The 18,222-nt window shown below is 34.9% G+C and overlaps 1 protein-coding gene and 1 pseudogene across 1 annotated transcript in view; both read left to right on the top strand.

Moving 5' to 3' along the window:
* Positions 1 to 17,218, top strand: part of LMNTD1 (lamin tail domain containing 1) — a 381,533-nt gene extending 364,315 nt beyond the window's left edge. The window contains exons 11-12 of the mRNA XM_055318804.1: positions 10,956 to 11,019; positions 15,952 to 17,218. Of these exons, the coding sequence (XP_055174779.1) occupies positions 10,956 to 10,979 (24 nt within the window). The 3' untranslated portion in view covers positions 10,980 to 11,019; positions 15,952 to 17,218. The remainder of the gene's footprint in view (positions 1 to 10,955; positions 11,020 to 15,951) is intronic.
* Positions 2,446 to 3,202, top strand: LOC129505641 (ubiquitin-conjugating enzyme E2 variant 2-like; annotated as a pseudogene).
* Positions 17,219 to 18,222: the final 1,004 nt, after the last annotated feature.

Here is an 18,222-nt window from a genome sequence, read left to right as displayed (position 1 = left end):
GAGCTAGGAAATTTTCCCTCTTTGAAATTTTTTGATGATATAAAATACAGAAAGTTTTCAAAGATACCCCTCTGCCTAATCTCCCAACTGAAAATGTTAATATGTTGCCATATTTGCATCAGTAACTTTCTGTTTTAGAAGACATAAGTATTATTTGTAAAGCAGAATGCCCCTGTAGTTCCTTCTGTACAGGGTCCTTGTCTTCTCCCCTAACCCTGAAGTGAACTATCCATGAACTTGGGTGTTGTTGTTAGTGGTGGTGTTTTCTATTGGGTTGTTGTTCAGCTCAAAATTAACTTGAAATTCTGAAATTTTTCCACTCTGAACTGTTGAAGCTCAGAAAATTTCTTAATAATGGCTAATATATCTTCCAAACCTAAAACACATCATTCCTTTTATGAAGATTATGTACTAAAGATGTTGTCAACAAACTTAAACTATTTGCTTACCTTAACAGAAGAATTGAAGGAACACTGAACAAAAGAAAGAAGAGAACATTGGCAACTATGCAAAAGCATTTTCTGCCATAAACATTTATTCAAAAATGACTGAGTTCCTAAAATGAATCACAGTGCTAAGCACCAGAGACACAAAAACAAATAATGCACTCTCTTTCTAGAGAGAAAGACAAATAGTAAAGCAACAAAAGTAATAGGGTGGTGACTTTCAAGTATTTTTGTCCATAAACCACAGTAAGAAATATGGCTTACATCATTACTCAGTATATATATACACATATACATATGTAACTGAAACAATTTTCAAGAGGCAAGATTTAATTTTTTGAACTGTTTGCATTTCCTTCTCTGTTCTATTTCATTTTTAAGTATCTGTCATAACCCTCTAAATTTACTTCATAACCATTAAATGGGACAGGATCTGCTGTTTCAAAAGCATTGTTTTATTTATTTATTTTTTAAAGCATTGTTTTAGAAACATTTATAAAGTGGCATGAGAGGAATTGAAAAGGCAACTCAGAGGAGATAGTATTTGAACTATGATATTGAAGGATGAATAGAAGTTATTCAGATTGAAAAGAAAGTGGACAAAGCATTCTAAATAAAAGAAACAGAGTATTTTAAAAGCAAATGGAGATAAAAATAAACCCTGTGTGTCTAGAGAATGGTGAGAAATTGTATCCAACAGAAATATATGCTGAAATGTTAGTCTAGAAAGTTTGGTGGACTAAATTTTAAAGGTCTTTGCACACCATTGTGTAAAGAATTTAGACGGTTTCAGGTAGCTAGAATTTAGACTTATATGATTTATAAGCAGGTGTCTCATATAGGTAGCTTTATGTTTGAAAGAGAACATTGAAAGCTATATGGGAAATGAAATGGAGTAGGAAAGTTTCCAAAATCTGTATCTTCAGCTCAACCCTCTCTTCTGAACTGCTGATTCATGAAGCCAATTGCACATAATTTCTTAGATGCCCCATGAATGTCTCATTCCCAATATTTACAAAATTTATCTCATAATCACCTCTCTTTCTCAAAGTTTGTCATTCCACCTTTCTCCCATATCTCAGCAAATGCCATTCAGAAACCCTAGGACCTGAGAATCTTTCTCTATTCCTTTCCCTTTCTCAACAACTATTACCTATAGTTAATCACAAAATCCTCTTTATCTTAAACAACCTCTTCACTTTCCTTGCTTAAATATTTTCATTTTTTATCCCATTGTCCTCATGAGGAAGCCCAAATCATGAAACTATTTAAGTATCTTGTAGCTTTGCCCAACCTATCTTATCAAACATTCATCTTGACCATCTTGAAGTTCTTTTAGTTCCTCAAGCATACAATAACTACCTCAAGGCCTTCACAAGTTCTGTCTCCTCTCTCTTCACATGGATAAATCTTACTCATTTTTAACATTTCCATGTATATGTCACTACCTCCAAAGAGTCCATCTTCTGACCCTCACCAAATGAGTTTTATGCTCCTGATATGTAGTTTCTTAACATTCTATACTTCCCCAATCATACAAAGCACTTATTGTACTCTATTATAAATTCTTTTTATCCCTGGAATATAAGCTTTAATAAGATAGAAATAGCCTAATACTAACCTTTTTGTAACCTATTCTACTAGAAGAGAATAATAGAATAATAGAATACTAACCTATTCTAACCTTTTTATCTCCTAAACTAAGCTCAGTGCATGACCCATAATAGTTGTTTAATACATGTTTGCTGAAGGACAGACAGAAAAGGAGATACTGAAGGTTTTTAAGCAAGCATATCATAGAGTTAGATATATATATTTTTTAAAGAAAATTTTAGAAGCAATGCTGAAAATGTTGTAGAGTAGAACATATTCCAAAATCTAGGAAGGAAAGAATAGGGGAGGAAAGGAAAGTAGAGGAAAAACAAAGCAGGCTATTAAAAATAAAAAAGATGAGGAACAAGTAGGTCTAATAAAATTGTGATTTGTGGCTGCGTCGGGCTGCAGGAGAAGATGGCGGTCTCCACAGGCGTTAAAGTTCCTTGTAATTTTCGCTTGTTGGAAGAACTTGAAGAAGGACAAAAAGGAGTAGGTGATGTACGGTTAGCTGGGGCCTTGAAGATGATGAAGATATGACACTTACAAGGTGGACAGGCATGATTATTGGGCCACCAAGGACAAATTATGAAAACAGAATATATAGCCTGAAAGTAGAATGTGGACCTAAATACCCAGAAGCTCCTCCATCAGTTAGATTTGTAACCAAAATTAATATGAATGGAATTAATAATTCCAGTGGAATGGTGGATGCACGGAGCATACCAGTGTTAGCTAAATGGCAAAATTCATATAGCATTAAAGTTGTACTTCAAGGGTAGCCCTGGTGGTGCAGTGGTTTAGTGCCACCTGCAGCCCAGGGTGTGATCCTGGAGACCCGGGATCGAGTCCCATGTCGGGCTCCCTGCATGAAGCCTGCTTCTCCCTCTGCCTGTCTCTGCCTCTCTCTCTCTGTCTCTCATGAATAAATAAATAAAATATTTATAAAAAAATGAAATTAAAAAAAAAAGTTGTACTTCAAGAGCTAAGACATCTAATGATGTCCAAAGAAAATATGAAGCTTCCACAGCCACCAGAAGGACAAACATACAACAATTAATTTTAGTGGATCTCAAACTTGTCTTAAATCAACAACCTTCTACTCATGTTAATGTCTTGATTAAATATTACAATGCAGAGTACCCACACATTAAGTAAAAGAATTCCAGCTGGTAAACATGACCTGGACATTTGTTGAAATATATTTAATATATGTACACCATTATGTTTTCAGGTTTCAGGAGGAAAAATGCAGCACAATATTTTTTTCTCTTGTTAAGGCACTGTCATTTAAGCATAAACCTGGAGTACTCAGAATTCAGGTTTATAAGATGAAAGCATGGAGAGAAGAGTCAGATGCTGTGGAAGCATGTGTGTTTCTGAAAAGTTAAAAAAATCTCAAGAAGGAAAAACAGAAATGGCATGCTTTATCCATCTTGCTTAGTGAAAGAGCTTCAGTTGAAATTGTCTAAAGTAGCAGGTACAATGAATATTGTCACAAATTGTGTTAATTTTTGAAGTGATGTGGGTGCTGACTACTAGTAGTATCAAAAATATGTTCAGGATTGTTTTGAGACCTGTATTTATAATAAAAACATGTTGTGGGGAGGTCGATGAATTTCTGTTAAAAGCCATTCCTGTGTGTTACATGTAACAGACATGGTAAATATTTGCTTACAGTCTGTTTGACAAACCATGCATTTAAGTGAAATCAACAAAAAGGAAGTAGGTGTATGGATATGTGATTCTGAGATTAAAGCTAGTCTTAAAATGTAAATAAAATGTGGAATGTGTCCTCAAAAAAAAAAAAAGTTGTGATTTGAGTTCTACAAGAAAAAGAAGAGAAAGATTGGGGCAGAATATATAAATAAATAATGACAAAAATTGTCAAAAACTGATGACAGATGCTAAGTTATAGAATCAAAAAAAGTAAATCAAAAAAAGTAAATCCAAAACAGCACAAATCCAAAAGGAACGACACCAATGTATACTATAGTAAAGCTTCAGAAAATCAAATAACAGCAGTCAGAAGATGATGGAACAATATATCTTCCATGTGCTATATGCCAAAAGAACTACTAACCTAGAGTTTTATACCTAGCAAAAATACACTTAAGAAAGTGGAAATAAAAATAAAGAGAAACAAAACTAAGAGAATTCACCAACAGCAAACCCACAGTAAGGAAATACTGATAGAATTACTCCAAGAAGAAAGAAAGCAATCCTAGAAGGGATATGCAAAGATGTAGGAAGAAATAAAGAAAAATGGAAAGAGTCAAACATGGATAAACATAAATGAATATTTACCATATAATTAATACCAGTATTTTCTTGTAGAGATTAAAATGTATATAGAATTTAATACACGATAAGTGTGTTAGTTTCCCAAGGCTACTGTAACGAAGTACCATAAACTTGGTGCCTTAAAACAATAAAAATGTATTCTTTCACAATTCTAGAGACCAGAAGTCTGAAATCAAGGTATTGGTAAAAGCTATACTGTCTGAAATCTCTAGAGAATTATCCTTACTTCCCTCTTCTTACCTGGAAAACCTTGGTGTTCCTTGGCTTATGGATACATCACTCTAAACCTTCTTCCAATTTTTAATGGCCTTCTCTCCTATGTATCTGTGTCTGTATTTCCATCTTCTCATAAGGACAGTAGTCATTGGGTTAGAGTTCACCCTAATCTATTATGACCTGATCTTACTTCATTATATTTGCAAGGACCTTATTTCCAAATAAGATCACACACACACATATTCCATGGGTTAGGACTTCAACATGTCTTTTAACCCATAACAACAGCAATAACACATAAATTGGGAGGGGAGTAAATGGTGTTAAAGTACTCTAAATTACATGTATTGTCCAGTAAATTGTAAAAGTTACAATTTATGTTAGACTTTAGTAAATCAAGGATGCAAGTTTATAATCTAGGATAGACAGTAAAAGAATAGTATAAGAATGTCATGTTTATGATCTGATAGATGTCATAGTTTCATTATCACTCACTTCAAAATATATTCTAATTTCCAATGTGATATCTTCTTTGATACATGAATTATTTAGGGATAATGTATCACAGAGTGTGTTTATTCCAGGAATGCAAGTTTAGTTTGAACTTTGAAAATTAATCAAGTAAAATTATCATTTTTAATAGAATAAAGAGAGAAAGTATACAACCATCTCAAAGATATAGAAAAAGCATGTGATAAAAGTCAATACCTACCCATGAAGAGAGAACCTTAGAAAATTAGGACTAGGGAGAATTTGAATTTTCTTAATCTGACAAGTGTCATGTACAAAACTCTTAAAGCAAATTCTCATACTTATTGGTGAAGTTATGGAGGTTTCCAGCTTAAAGATGAGAATTTTTTCTATGACAACTTCTATTCAATATTATGCTAGAAGCCTGAGTACAATAAGGCAAAAAACAAAAACAAAAACAAAAACAAAAGCAGATATACAAATATCCACCTTATAATCTAACAATTCCATTCCCAGGAATTACATATGCCTAACAAATATATGCATATGTATACAAAAAAAATACAATAATGATCATAGCAACTGCATTTGTAATAGCCAAAAACTAAGAAGCAATCCAATCATTCATCCACAATATAATGGATAAATTGATACATTAATACAATCCCATAAGCAATGAAAATAGATAAACTACTTGCCACATGAAATAACATCAATGAATCTCACAAACATCATATTGAGCAACACACACCAAACAAAAAGGAATACATGTTGAATGATTCCATTTCTATAAAATTCAAAAACATTCAAAATTAAACAGTGATGTTAAAAAACAAAATGATTACCTCTGGGAGGAGAAGGGGAATAGTATGAGGAGGTTGCACAAAACTGCTTCTAGAAAACTAATAATACTCCACTTCTTAATATGAATAGTGCTTGTATGTATCACTGTTTTCTCACTGTTTTCATTATGTACAATTATTTCTCTCTCATTTAGTCTGGAGATGTGCTGATACAGGGCATTTAATGTGGCTTTTCCATTCTAACAACCAACATACACCTTCACCTCTGATTTGAAAGATGGCAGCTGCAATCTGTTATGGCTCAGAAGAGACACAGGGAAGTACAACTCCAAGGGCATAATTTGGATGTTGCATACATGACTTCTTTTCACATTCCATTATGCAGAATGTAGACACATGGTCTTGTCTAGCTGCAGCAGAGGCTGAGACAAACAGGCTTTATTCTTGGTGGCCATGTGTCTAGGTTTCCCTGGACTTATGCATCTTGCATCTGAAAGAACGATGGTCTAGGGGCAGTAATTAGCCATCTTTGCCAGAGAAATTCCTGGAAATAACTAAACTATGACAAACTATATTAAAATTAATTCCCTATATATTCCAATATAATGATAGGCTTAAACTTATTTCAGGTAAGACTATTTTTCTCCAATACTAAATAAACTGTGTTATTATACTCATTTTGAGTTCATCAATCTATTTTTTAAGACATTCTTTCTCCTTTCTTGTCAGGGTATAAGCTGTCAGTGCTTATTATTGTAACTAACTGTGTTTACTTTCCTCTCTAATTTTCCTTATTGTCATTAAGTTTCTAAAAAGAAGTATTTTATCTTAGAATAACATACTTTTATTTAAGTATAACACACATGCAGAAAAGTTCACGTCATAATAATAGAATAAACCTAAACAAAGATGTAAAGGATCTAGACCCTAAAAACTACAGAACACTTCTGAAATAAATTGAGGAGCACACAGAAAGACGGAAAAACATTCTATTCTCATAGATTGGAAGAATAAATATTGTGAAAATGTCTATGCTACATGGCAATTTACATGTTCAATGCGATCCGTATCAACATACCATGGAACAAATAATCTTAAGGTTTGTATGGGATGTACTAATAACAAAAATAGAAACATAGATCAATGGAACAGAATAGAGAAGCCAGAAATGGGCACTCAACTCTATGGTCAACTAATATTTGAAAAAGCAGGAAAGAATATCCTCTGGAAAAAGGACAATCTATTCAACAAATGGTGTTGGGAAAATTGGACAGCCACGTGCAGAAGAATGAAACTAGACCATTCTCTTACACCATACACAAAGATAAACTCAAAATGATTGAAAGATCTAAATGTGAAACAAGTATCCATCAAAATCCTAGAGGTGAATACAGGCAACAACCTTTTTGAACTCGGCCACAGTAACTTCTTGCCAGATACATCTATAAAGGCAAAGGAAAACAAAGCAAAAATGAACTATTGGGACCTCATCAGGATAAAAAGCTTCTGCACAGGAAAATAAACAGTCAAAAAAAACTAAAAAATAACCTACAGAATGGGAGAAGATAATTGCAAATGACATATCAGAAAAAGAGCTAGTATCTAAGATCTATAAAGAACTTATTAAACTCAATAGCAAAGAAACAAAAAATCCAATCATGAAATGAACAGAAGACATGAACAGCAATTTCACCAAAGAAGACATACACATGGCCAACAAACACATGAACAAATGCTCCACATCACTTGCCATCAGGAAAATACAAATCAAAACCACAATGAGATACCACCTCACACCAGTGAGAATGACAAAAATTAACAAGACAGGAAACAACAAATGTTGGAGAGGATGTAGAGAAGGGGGAACCCCCTTGCACTGTTGGTGGGAATGTGAACTGGTACAGCCACTCTGGAAAATTGTGTGGAGGTTCTTCAAAAAATTAAAAATAGAGCTACCCTATGACCCAGCAATTTCAGTGCTGGGGATTTACTCCAAAGATACAGATGTAGTGAAACTCTGGGACACCTGCACCCCAATGTTCATAGTAGCAATGTCCACAATAGCCAAATTGTGGAAGGAGCCATGATGTCCCTTAACAGATGAATGAATAAAGAAGATGTGGTCTATATGTACAATGGAATATTACTCAGCCATTAGAAAGGACGAATACTCACCATTGGCTTCGATGTGGATGGAACTGGAGGGTATTATGCTGAGTGAAGTAAGTCAATCGGAGAAGGACAATCATCATATAGTTTCATACAGAGAATATAAGAAATAGTGTAGTGAAAGGGATTATAAGGGAAAGGAGGGGAACTGAGTAGGAAAAATTAGAGAAGGAGACAAACCATGAGGTTCTTCTAACTCTGGGAAATGAACAAAGGGTTGGGGAAAGGGAGGTAGGCGAGGGGTTGGAGTAACCGGGTGACGAGCCCTGAGGAGGGCACTCGATGGGATGAGCCCTGGGTGTTATACTATACGTTGGCAAATCGAACTTCAATAAAAACAAATAAAAATAATAATATTCCTTTATTTCTGAAGACTGCAGAGCCACACAATGAAAGCCAATCTGTTAAAAAAACAAATGAAACTAGATCATAGATAACATCCAAGAATTAAACATTTAAAATCTTACCACTAAGCTATCTATATATATTAAGATCACATTTATGAAATTTTAAATTAGTTGGACTATGGGCAAGTACTAATTACAGTCCAATAGTTCTGACTTATCTGTGCTGGGATCAAAGTATTTTTTCCCATATGAACATGTCTCCAATCCATAATAGTAACAAAGAAAAAAATATGTTTGAAATAAATTATCTTTATGTGTCCTCCATATAAGTTCTTTGTTCTCTTTATTGATGTTTATACCTGTATTGCATTATTTACATTTATCACATTATAAATTTGTAATTTTGTCACATCTCTGATTTTTACTTTACTTATATATACATGTATCTGTATGTGTATATATGTGTATGTGTATATACATGTAACTACTATATATAAATATATGTGTATATATATGACAGTACTAATAATATAATTACAAATTGTATGAACTGATATATAGGTGAAAAAGTCTATCCTTCAGAATCCTTTAGAATAAAAGGCCAATTATTTGACCCTCTTATAATCAGACTGAGTAGAAGATGAATTGAAGGAACACTGAAAACCGTCAAGAGTTTCTGTCCATTTTTTGTTATCAAAATAATAGCATCAAAAAATCAAGAACTTTTTTATAAAGGAAAATTATATCGAGTATTCAGGAGTAATAATTTTTCTCTTCCCTTGCTTGCTTTCAGATAATTTAAATTGTAACATCACCATATTTCTGTAGGACTTTTTTCTAAAAAAAAAGGCATGAAAACTATTTACATGCCTCTTCTTATAGGTGAAAAAAAGTTTTTATAATGACCATACAAAGAATTCCAAGATATTAATCCTAAGGACAGAATGAGTAAGACACATTTCTTACTTCACACAAGTAAGAAATATTATTTCAGGAAGTCAGGATATTCTAAGATTAAAGTTACTAGGGCTGAATGCTTCGGGCTCAAATAACCACTAAGAAATTGCCATTTCCCACTAAAATTGAAACAAACACCATTACTATCAATAATTCTGTCCTTAAATTTCAAGAAATTGTAAGTGGGAATTTTTTAAATAAATGTGTTTAGCTCTAAAATCCAGTGCTTTGGTAATGCCTGGGTGTCTCAGTCAGTTAAGCATCTGACTCTTGGTTTTGGCTTAGGTTATGATCTAAGGGTCCTCAGATGGAGCCCCACATGGGACCTTGCACTCATCAGGGAATCTGCCTGAGATTCTCTCTCTCCCTCTCCCTCTGCCCGTCCCCACCCTCTGTCTCTCAAATAAATAAATAAAACTTTTAAAAAATATAAGTACAGTACTTTGCTAAAGAAAGAGCTTTCAAGGTGCAATTCAAAACCTCCCTCCTCAGGCTAGCTAGTTTGGAAGGATAGACATAAAATAGTTACAAGGTTTGTTCCATGCCAACGAATTATACCAGAAGATGAAAAGTGAGCTAGATTCTTCTTGTATCTGAGCCAGTAATCTCTAGTAGAAAATATCTGAGAAGCCTATTTATACTCCAGGTCTATAACTTGCTATTCAGAAAGTTTACACAGTGATAAGCCAAATAGCGTGCTGACTCATTGGATTCAGAAACCTATTAGTGACTAAGAGAATCACTGTGCTAATCAGAAACATCCTGCATTTCTGTCCCTTTCTTTCAGATCTAGCCTCTGGATATTATTTCCTTGTAATCAAATACTTGATAATTCTTCTGTATTTTTAGAGGAAAAGAAAGGGTTAGGTATGACTGAGTCACTTTTCCTGTAGTTCCCCCCCCCCCAGAGGAGCTTATTATTATCTGTACCTAGAATATTATTTTGTCTTCTTATCTTTTATTTTGCAGAGGGAAAAAACCCATCTCATTTCTGGGCTAGAAGTAGTTCATACTTGGTATTATCCAAGTGAGCGCTATTTAGATTTTGGTTTTCTGTGTAGAAATTATATTTAAACAAAGTGACTTCCATTCCCTGCTTAAGCATATAGAAGTGAGGGAGACCACCATATCTATCACCTCATTCATCACCAAGGTAAAGTCAGCTAAACTGGCAGGCTAAGCAGCATCTGCTTCCATCCACATACCATCTCATACATCCCTCATGATGCAGCCTGATCCTGTACCCCCCTCACTAGCTATTTCACCATAATGGCAGCTGTTAAGTGTAGAAAATAGATAATTTAAGGAATTGTACAGGCTGGTTAAATTACCTTGCAACCTCAGTTTTTAAAAATCTTTCAGATGGATATTTCTTCTCAGTTTTGATTTATTATGTCTTGAAATACAGGTTTCCTTTTTAAATTATTCACTGAAAAGTTAGACTTAATATTCAAATAATACTTATCAAGTGGTTTTTAAACCCCTTTGTTAAATTCACCATTATATAAATATCCTTAAACCTTAGATTTCTCCTTAAAATGAAAAGCAATTATCTTGCTCTTAGTCCATTCTAGGATTTGTTTTAATGTGAAAAATTGATACTTGGAATATTGGATTCCCAATCTCTCTTCTTTTTATGGGGTTTGCAGGGACCAAGAAAAATAAGACATTAGAGCTACAAAAACAAAAAGGCAGTCAACTCAACTTTTAAAGGTAAGCAACAGAATTGCAAATTTACCTTCTCTGCTGAAAAATAAGAGGACTAAAATAATTTGCAGATCTATCTTTCAGAGCCATTAGACCATAGATTGTTTTTATATGTTCTGTAGTCCTTAATTTTCTGTTAAATATTTATGTTGCTTCTGGATCCACCAGTTTCTGTCTTCCCTTGCTGTATGATATAAAGTTTCTAAGAATGGGAAATAAGGAAATACCACATCTTTACTTTGTGCCCTATATCTTCATGCTATCCTTGTTGGTGGATAAGTAAGAGCAATTAGAAACCAGAGTCACTTCAAATACTCAAAAACATTCTGCAACTATATACATTTTAGTTCCTATGAACAACACATTCTTAATAATATAATAGAAATTATTCTGGTCAAAAAGACTACAGATGCAGGCAGCCCTGGTGGCTCAGTGGTTTAGCATCGCCTTCCGCCTGGGGCCTGATCCTGGAGACGCGGGATCAAGTCCCACGTGGGGCTCCCTGCATAGAGCCTGCTTCTCCCTCTGCCTGTGTCTCTGACTCTCTCTGTGTGTCTCTTGTGAATGAATGAATGAATGAATGAATGAATGAATAAATAAATAAATAAATAAATAAATAAATGGGAGGATTAGGAACTCTGACATCTGCTATTCAGTTGATAAATGACCCTGTTATCATTTAACCAGTCACTTCCTACATTGCCTCCTCTTTTTCGTGGTAGTAACACATAAGTAAATGGGGAAGATCTCAATGGCTTTGTTTTGCTAGTAGTTGTGTTTAAATTGTTCCCCAGAGAGCTGATGAAAAGGTCTTTTTTTTTTTTTTTTTTTTGGTCAAGTATCTTCTCTACTTTGCATCCTTTGTTGTCCTGGTCTATAACTGATTTATTTATCTTTTTTACTGAGTAGGCTTTAGGTTTGTTCCTTGGTTTAAGAATGAAACTATAGCCACCCTTCCACTAATTTCTTAATATTCTAGACTCCACTGGCAGAAATGACTTAATTTTACCCCTCCACACAACCTACTGGCCTTTCATAGTACCCCCTACTACCCACATTCGTGTACCAACCTTTCAGTTTTTCTTAGATTGCTGAGCTGTCTCAGTGTCCTTCAGTGTGTGTTTCCCTAGATTTTCCCTAATCTTCATCTTCTGTTTTTGTGAATGTCACCTACTCTTTTACAAATCCACTCAATTTTTGTAGTGTCATTGCCCTTGAGCTCCCAACTTCCTAAAAATATGATGGCCACAACCTGCCTTTTCTTTTGAGAAGCTTTCTTTTCAAACACTTCTTATAGGACATTGGGAATGTAAAGAGATTTTTTTCCAACCACCTCATTTTAGAGCAAAAGAAACTGAAGTCTATAGAGACAAGTTATACCAAAATTCACATTGTAATCATCCACAGAGCCAAAACTAAAGTCTTTGAATTGCAAAGAATTGGAGAATCTGGCCTTAGTCCCCACTGATATAATTCTTGTTCTCAGGGGTCTACCTTCACTGGGACCCATTTCCTCCAGTTGATATAACCCTGAGCAGAATGTAGATGAAATGCAAAGGAGGGGATCTGAAATCCACCACAGACATTGGCAGCTAGCACTTCTACAATTTGATTAACTTTCATTTCTATAGCCAGGAAGGAATTATACTGAATATGAGTTGGAAAGGGGGCATGTTATTATATATAATATATATATATATATATATATATATATATATATATATACAAGGATTTTTTGATGTTGTTGGGTTTGGTTGGAAAAAATATATCTTGAATCCTCTGTTTGGATATTGGATGACATAATTTTGGCAAAGGTTTTTAGTTTTGTTGGTCTTCTTCAAATATTATTTTGCGGGATCCCTGGGTGGCACAGCGGTTTGGCACCTGCCTTTGGCCCAGGGCACGATCCTGGAGACCCGGGATCGAATCCCATGTCGGGTTCCTGGTGCGTGGAGCCTGCTTCTCCCTCTGCCTGTGTCTCTGCCCCTCTCTCTCTCTCTCTCTGTGTGACTATCATAAATAAATAAATAAATATATTATTTTGCTTAACTAGCATGTTCACAAATTTGTCCATTGATTCCCCTCTGTAGGAGATTCCTTGGTAGGTTTGTTTATTTGTTTTACCCACCCTTTTTTGAAAAGTTCCAGGTGGCTTAAGATGCCTTACTTTTGTCTTCTTAGAGCCCCCACCCCCATCTGGTGGTACATTTAGGATTGACCATCAATGTGGCCTCAGAAGAATATTTATGAAACCTTTATTGGGAACAAAATTTTACTTTATCTGTCAGTGAATAACTTTTATATGGTAGTCAGCTCTGTGTCTAGCATGTCTACTCATGGAAAATTGTTCAAAAACCAAGTCATCTTTCAGTTCTCATTGATATTCATGACCTTTCCTTGGTGATTTACAATGCTTTACACTCATATAGTATTTCATGGTCTTCACATTATCTTGTTTGAACCTATTAAGTAGGTAAGGCTGATATTCTCTCCCTTTTATAGTTGAAAACACTTTAGCTTAGAGAGACTCAGTGATTTGCCTAAAGTCACCTAGATAGCAAGTGAGCAAGTGGCAGAGTTAAGACTAGAATCCTAGCAAGCCAGCATTAAGATTGTCTTTGTCTTTTGGTGCCTAGGTGACTCAGTCAGTAAAGCATCTAACTCATGATTTTAGGTCAGGTCATGATCTCAGAATCTGTGCTGGGAGCATGGAGACTTTAGGATTTTCTCTCTCCCTCTCCCCTTGCCCCTTCCCCCCCAAAATTGTCTTTGTCTTATTGCCCTCCCCAACTTGTCTGAGAGGAAAAATAATGCATATTTAGAAGTAGGAATAGAAAAGAGACATTTTTAGTCACACAAAAAAAGGAGGTGACCATCATAAGAATCTTAAGACTGCTCAATACAGCAAAAAAGATTCAGGTCTTCTTTCCAAAACTATTAATTTAACAGAGTGCTAATTATCAGTACAAACAGCAAAGCCAAAGTTTATTCTCAAGGGTGTTTGACTGCTAATCACATTTCTGTGCTACAACTGATTAAAACCATGTGTTTATACTTGGAGTCACAGCACTCAAATACTCTTTGCTCAGTACTTTGCAAGAAATGTGTAGGAGCTTTGCTGTGTGACTAATGGGCAGTGTAGGTGGGTGATGCCACAGAAGCCACAGAAACAGAAATTTCCATGAGTTAGAGTTAGAGAATTCTAGAAAGGCCAGATAATTTCCCTGTATCTGCCACCTGCCATATGAACTCTCAGACTTGCTAAGAGACACTGAAGAATCTAGGATAGGAAATAGAGAGGGAAGAAGAAGGAGGGGCAGAAGTAGGATTTGCTACCTATCACCAGCACTGTCCTCAAGAGTATCCAATTCCTTAGGACCTGGGAAGAAAGCACCAAAACTGCAACACAGGATATTTGTAACTAATAAAAGTGCTTATACCTAGGAGTCGAGTCACTCCTAATACAGTACTAGTGATAGAGTCCTTCCATGAACTAAGCTGAGTTCACACATCTCTTGGTGTTCTGAGTAGCCCAACTAGACAACCCAAACACGAAGTGTCCTTCTATCCCTTCAAAGAGCCTTCTCTGGGACCCGGAAAAGACCTTTCCATAACAATTTCTCCTCCTGGGCCCACTGTTAGCAATGAGTTAGTATTTAATGGCCTAGAAAGAAGAACTAATATTTAATATTCTTCAATGTGAAACCTTGCCAAAGAAGTCTTGAAAATCTGGGCAGCCTGGGTGGCTCAGTGGTTTAGCGCTGCCTTTAGCCCAGGGCGTGATCCTGGAGACCCGGGATCGAGACCCACGCTGAGCTCTCTGCATGGAGCCTGATTCTCCCTCTGCCTGTGTCTCTGCCTCTCTCTCTCTCTGTGTGTATCTTTCATGAATAAATAGATAAAATCTTTAAAAATTTTTTCAAAAAAAAAGAAGTCTTGAAAATCTAATGGTTAAATTTTCTAGTGTCAATTTTTTATCTATACTTTGTTGTATATTCCTGCCATTTATTTATTAATATTTTTCTCCTCTCAGCTCTCAAAGTGCTAGGTTTCCAAAATTCTTCCATTGAAATTTCACGATTATTTGTTTCCCACAACCTCCTTCTTTCAAATTTGTCAGCTACCCTATTCTCTCTCTCCCCAGCCCAGCCTTACTATGTCACAGTTAGGTGGTAAGAGAAGAATTAAAATACCTGCAATCTAGACTCCCCACCATATGGGTCAGAGGTATTCTAGTGTTTAAAGAAAACTAGATGCCTGTGCAAATGTCTCCAGTTCCATTTCAATAAAGGAGGTATAGAACATAAACATCTCAGACTGTGAGGTCTCCTGCTAAGATCCTTGCAAAAGACTCAGGCAGTTGCACACACAGAGAAAAGAAACTTTCCCCTTCTTATTGCTTTTTCATGTGTATTACCTGGTATATTTTAAATCCAGGAAACATCTTAGACATTTAATGGAAAAGATAGTTAAGTACTATTCAAGTCCCATCAAGAAGGAAATGAAGGGCATGAACATTTTGAAATGAGTCATTAGACTGGTTGCCTCAGAACAATTTTGATCTTCCTATTTAAGACCAGAAGTAAACAATATCCATGACCAGCTAATGAAATAGCTATGTTGCTTAACAATCAAAGAGCTCTCTACATCATAAATCATCATTAAAACTGTAACCTAAACAAGGACACATGTTACAGAGTTGATTTGGAAAAGAGAAAAAAATGAATAATCCTTTCACCTTGGCAAAGGTTGAAGTATAATTTTCTCCCTCCTATTATTGTCCTTCGTCAATCAGTATGTTCAAGATCTATTTTTCTGCTATAATCTTAAGGCAAAGGAAAGACTAAACGTCTCCACTTTATATTCTATAACAATTTCAGCATATTTACAGTCTGTGCTATATTTCACCATCCATTGTCATTTTATTTTTTTGTTCAGGACAATATTATACAAATCTAGAGACTACAAGGATGCCCAGCATGTCACAGCCAGCCTTCCACAAAGGAGAAGCCAGCAGCAAGCAAGAAAATAGTTTCTTCTCAAAAAAGATAATTCCTCAGGACTTTACAGTAACCATTCCTTAAAGAAGGAAATAGATTTTTGTGGTCAAGTTAAACCATTTGTTTTCTATGCTGTTAAGAAGAGAAACATTGATCAAAAGTAAAACCATCCCAGTCTTCACTTTCTGCACATGATGTTTCCCCATCGCTCATTTCAGTCTTTTATAACCTGCTCAGCTGTTAGGCCTACTATTCTCCTGCTTCTGCAGGTGCATTTTCCAAAAGCAATATTTCAGGAATTCTGAAACTATGGTCTGTCTGATTCTTTACACTTAGAATCTGTCTGTGTGTTAAAGCATGGGTTAATTTAGCTTCCTAATGCTTGGAAGTAGTAGATGAACTTTCCATGGAGTAACTAGTTGGGAGTTTTTAAACCTGCCTGCGTACACTTACCTCAAATCCATCCAAAATAGTATCTTCTAGCTGTGGTACTAAGTACAAAATCCCATGGATGGGAAATGCCAAGAATGTTTCAATTAAATAATATGATGGAGCTACTTTTTTTTCAAGTATTCTTACTCCTTATTCTTTAACAATCTTATTCTAAAAGAATTTGAAAAGTAATGAAGTTTGCTCATGTGTAATGTTGACCCTCTGTGTAGTCAGAAGGTATGATTACTTCAGTTTCTGGGAACACATCTACTCTATACCATGTAAAACTGCTTAGCTTAATTTAACTTACATTGATTTATGGTATTTATATAGCATATGAAGAAAGATATGGCATACACAGTCCTGGAATGTGAGGAGAAGTGAGAAAAGCAAGGATTTCCCCCAATATCTGTTTAAAAAAATAAAGAAAAGCAAAATAACCAAAAAAATCCATCCGATGGTGACACTGAATTTTGTTTTATTACATTCAAACACCAAAACTTTATTTTTAAAAAGTCATATACCAAGGGACTCAAACATGTTAATAGCATTATTCACAATAGTCGAAATATAGAAACAATGCAAGTGTCCATCAACAGATGAATGTTTTTTTAATGTGGTACATACATATAATTATTCATTCATTAAAATATGAAATTGCAATATATGCTACAGCATGGGTAAACCTTAAAAATGTTAATGCTAAGTGAAATAAACTGAACATAAAAGGACAAATATTCTATGATTCCATTTATTTAAGGTAACTAGTATAGGCAAATTTATAGAAGTGGAAGATACAATACAGTTTACAAGGGACTAGAGGAAGGAGGGAATGGGGAGTTATTATCCAATGGGTATAGAATCTATGTTTTTAGATGATGATAAAGTTCTGGAAATAGTGATGATGGTTGCACAATATTGTTAGTGTACTCAATGCCACTGAATGGTACACTTAAAAATTGATGAAATTTTTAAAAAATTGTTAGAATTATTTTTTAAATACCTTTAATAAAATCTGATTGGTATTTCCAAGGTGAAAAGTAAAAGTCATATGCCAGTCTAAAGCATCTGAGAAGACATCCATTGCTTGAGAGAAACATTTGTCATATGCTTTTTGGTTTAACATAGAAATGATTCACATTAACCCCTGCATAGTGATGCAACATAAATATTTTCTAGTCACCAGGACACACTATCACATTATTTCCTCATTTTTTAGGCATTTAGGAATAGATTTGCACATTTTTTGAAAACTGTCAATAATACCTTATACCACTATGAATCATTAAGTATGACCTTTGAATCAATCCTATGTTGGCTAACTGTGTAGGCTGTTCTGGCTTTTTTGTGGTTACCATAGAAACTGTGTAGTCATGGCATTATAAGGAGACTACAAGGGCATCGGACAGTATACAATAAAAGTTAACTTATTTCATGGTTTACAATTTCTTCCAGCTGTCTCCATTTGTGATTATCATACTCACATTGGGAGTATAAACATACAACCAAAAGGGCTCCAGTAACTGTAGCCAAAGAACGATCTCACCCATAACAGACTTCCCTCTAAGATTTGGATAGAAACACATGAAAGAAGCAGCATGTAAGCTTCAGGTGTTTTCAATTATTTCCTTCATATGAACAAAGATTTCCTAATGCAAAACATGTTTCAGCTCAAATAGTTTTCCTTTAGAATTGTGTAGTTTCAGAAGAATTTCATCTACATACTCCTAATTCATTGACACTTCATCAATAACATAATATCTCCTCTGAGCTCTTC

The sequence above is a fragment of the Nyctereutes procyonoides genome, unplaced genomic scaffold (assembly GCF_905146905.1).
Source record: "Nyctereutes procyonoides isolate TBG_1078 unplaced genomic scaffold, NYPRO_anot_genome, whole genome shotgun sequence".
NCBI classification, from domain to species: Eukaryota; Metazoa; Chordata; class Mammalia; order Carnivora; family Canidae; genus Nyctereutes; species Nyctereutes procyonoides.
The sequence above is the reverse complement of the archived record's forward strand: the minus strand, read 5'-3'. Positions and strand labels throughout refer to the sequence as shown.